At 40.8% G+C, this 2,500-nt stretch overlaps 1 protein-coding gene across 7 annotated transcripts in view; it reads right to left on the reverse strand.

The window, feature by feature from the left end:
* The window catches only part of LOC109076449 (serine/threonine-protein kinase PAK 5-like), a 42,321-nt gene that overhangs the window by 25,777 nt on the left and 14,044 nt on the right, over window positions 1–2,500 (reverse strand). For 5 of the 7 annotated variants that reach the window (XR_006162805.1, XM_042778190.1, XM_042778192.1 and 2 more), the window contains exon 3: window positions 1,815–1,859. The exons of 1 other annotated variant lie outside the window; for it this stretch is intronic. Coding sequence is in view for 5 of the 6 variants with exons in the window: in XM_042778190.1 (XP_042634124.1) it covers window positions 1,815–1,859 (45 nt within the window). In the remaining variant the exon portion in view is untranslated. Of the gene's footprint in view, window positions 1–127; window positions 676–1,814; window positions 1,860–2,500 lie in introns of those variants that run through there. One more of the 7 variants, XM_042778194.1, reaches the window with a different exon arrangement.

The raw sequence follows: 2,500 nt of genomic DNA on the forward strand, positions 1-2,500 counted from the left end.
TTAGAGATTAGTTCTGGAGAACAAGACGAGATTCGTGTTTTTTGCAGTGCATGCAACATTTAATGCCACGAGACTTTCTGAATTGAAGACAGTGACTGAGGACAGATCCAGCGTCTGAGCGGCACACCTGTGTGTGTTTACGGCTCCAGCTGGCCGTCTGTCCGTCCCTCGCTCTCGACCCGTCCCGCTCGCTCAGCGCCGGAGGCCTCGCGTCAGGTCTCCCGCACATCCTCTGATCTCACTCCTGCAGCACTGCCACACGATCACTGACACCAGTCCACGGCCTTCCACTCGCCTGACGCTCCACACATTAACACGAACACGCTACGGTCTGACAGCAGCACAGCTTCACCACATGGAAAGTCCATCACCGAGCATCATCTGTATGAGACTGGACACAAGCAGCGCTGCTGGACGCCCAGCTGTCCAGTCTTTTAAACATGAGAACGCCCTCCCCGTCCTCTCGGTTACTGACACACACGGCCTGCCGATAACACAAGGCAAGCGCTTCTAATAATACACCCGACTAAACCCCAGTGACCCGCCGGGTGAGCCGTCCACCTGACGCTGATGACCAGAGAGAATCCTCAAACTAACACACGCCTCGCTGGACAGGAACCAGAGACTGAACTAGAGACACACGCAAATATAAGATTAAAACTCCTGAAATCTGGCAACCACAACCATGAGCTGATGGAGTCTTGTTAAAAATGCAAACACCAAATTAAAAAACAACATGTGTTTTCAGTATAAATGACCAACTTTTTCTGATCTGAGTAATGATTCTGTTATTTCTGTTCATCTCGGTGAAGCTGAGCACTTTAGAAATAAAAGCAAACAGGGTAAAAAACTGAAATAATAACTTGTCTATAATGTTATGTTTAAATATGCAGATGAGGCACTGTCTAATTAAATATGCACTCATTTGCATACACTTCCAGCACGTAAATCATTGGATAATTCTAGTTTTATTTTGTCGTCATATTAAAGGTTTTTTCAGAGGGGATTTTGGATTTCTCTTTTTATCACTCCATAAATCAGAAAATACTATCAACAGACAGATTTTCACCATGTTTTTGGGAGTGGAATATTGTATAAATCAGTGTGAATGAAATACGAACAAACCTTCAGAATATAGAGAGGAATAAAACTATAAAGTTTGGTGTCTGAAAAAAAAAAAAAACTCTAAAAACACAAAAATATACACACAAAAATATAAAAAGTGCAAAAAATGAAATAAACACTTAAAGGAGTGCTCTGGGTGTTTCCTGACAGAACTACTCTGACAGAAGAGTCATGATATGAAGAACAACAGAGCAAAATCTGGAAACCTGTTTCTGCTGACGGTATCAGAACACAAACATCCAGTATTTTAGCTGAATCTAACGACAGGAACACTGAACGAGTCTCGTGTCTTATGTTTGTTATATTAACACATGCAGGAGAAAAGCGTCAGCACAGATGTTATGATTCATGCCAGCTGATGGAAGTGACTGATCTCGGTTCATCAGATCAAGCTCTTGACGGAACGCAGCATTCATAAAGTGTTTATGAATCAGACGCTCGTCTGTCCGTCCTGCAATCATGCACTTCTGCTTCTACAGCGCCTCTTCCGCTCTGTCTGCTCTCACACACGATGATGTAAGAAATACATCATACACTCATGAGCAGAAGAGCATGTGGCCAATGAAGAGAGGAAAAAGACCAAAACAGGGGGAAGGAGAAAAGACACGAGGACGAGAGAGAGAGAGAGAGAGAGAGAGAGAGAGAGAGAGAGAGAGAGAGAGAGAGAGAAGCAAGGAAAGAGGGCATACTTTTCGCAACGGCGATTCAGCCAGCCGGACTTTCTTGGGAGATATCTGTGAAGAGAGCAAGAGAATTAATATCCGTGTATCCCTCTTCAGAGATATCCCCTGCTGTACAGCTGCACAACATCTGCTGAAGGAGCCGCAGCCTCCTGCGTCCAGCGCACTGACCGCTCGCACCAGCACACAGCACCATAAACTATAAACACCACGTCTGAAACACAAACGCAATTACACTGAAAATGACAACTTTGTTGTTTTTTCCTTTTTTAAACTTGTTAAACTATTTAAATTTGTATATATATTCAATATTTCAATTAATTAGACATGCTTTTTCATTCTAAAAATTCAGAATCCAGACAAATTAAAATGGGGAAAAAAATAGAATTTGGTAAAAAAAATTACAAAAAAAAAATATTTATATATATACAGTACAGACCAAAAGTTTGGAAACATTAATATTTTTAATGTTTTTGAAAGAAGTCTCTTCTGCTCATCAAGCCTGCATTTATTTGATCAAAAATACAGAAAAAACAGTAATATTGTGAAATATTATTACAACTTAAAATAATAGTTTTCTATTTGAATATACTTAAAAAAATAATTTATTCCTGTGATGCGCAGCTGAATTTTCAGCATCATTACTCCAGCCTTCAGTGTCACATGTAACATCCAGTCTATCACATGATCATTTA

The sequence above is a fragment of the Cyprinus carpio genome, chromosome A20, assembly GCF_018340385.1.
Source record: "Cyprinus carpio isolate SPL01 chromosome A20, ASM1834038v1, whole genome shotgun sequence".
NCBI classification, from domain to species: domain Eukaryota; kingdom Metazoa; phylum Chordata; class Actinopteri; order Cypriniformes; family Cyprinidae; genus Cyprinus; species Cyprinus carpio.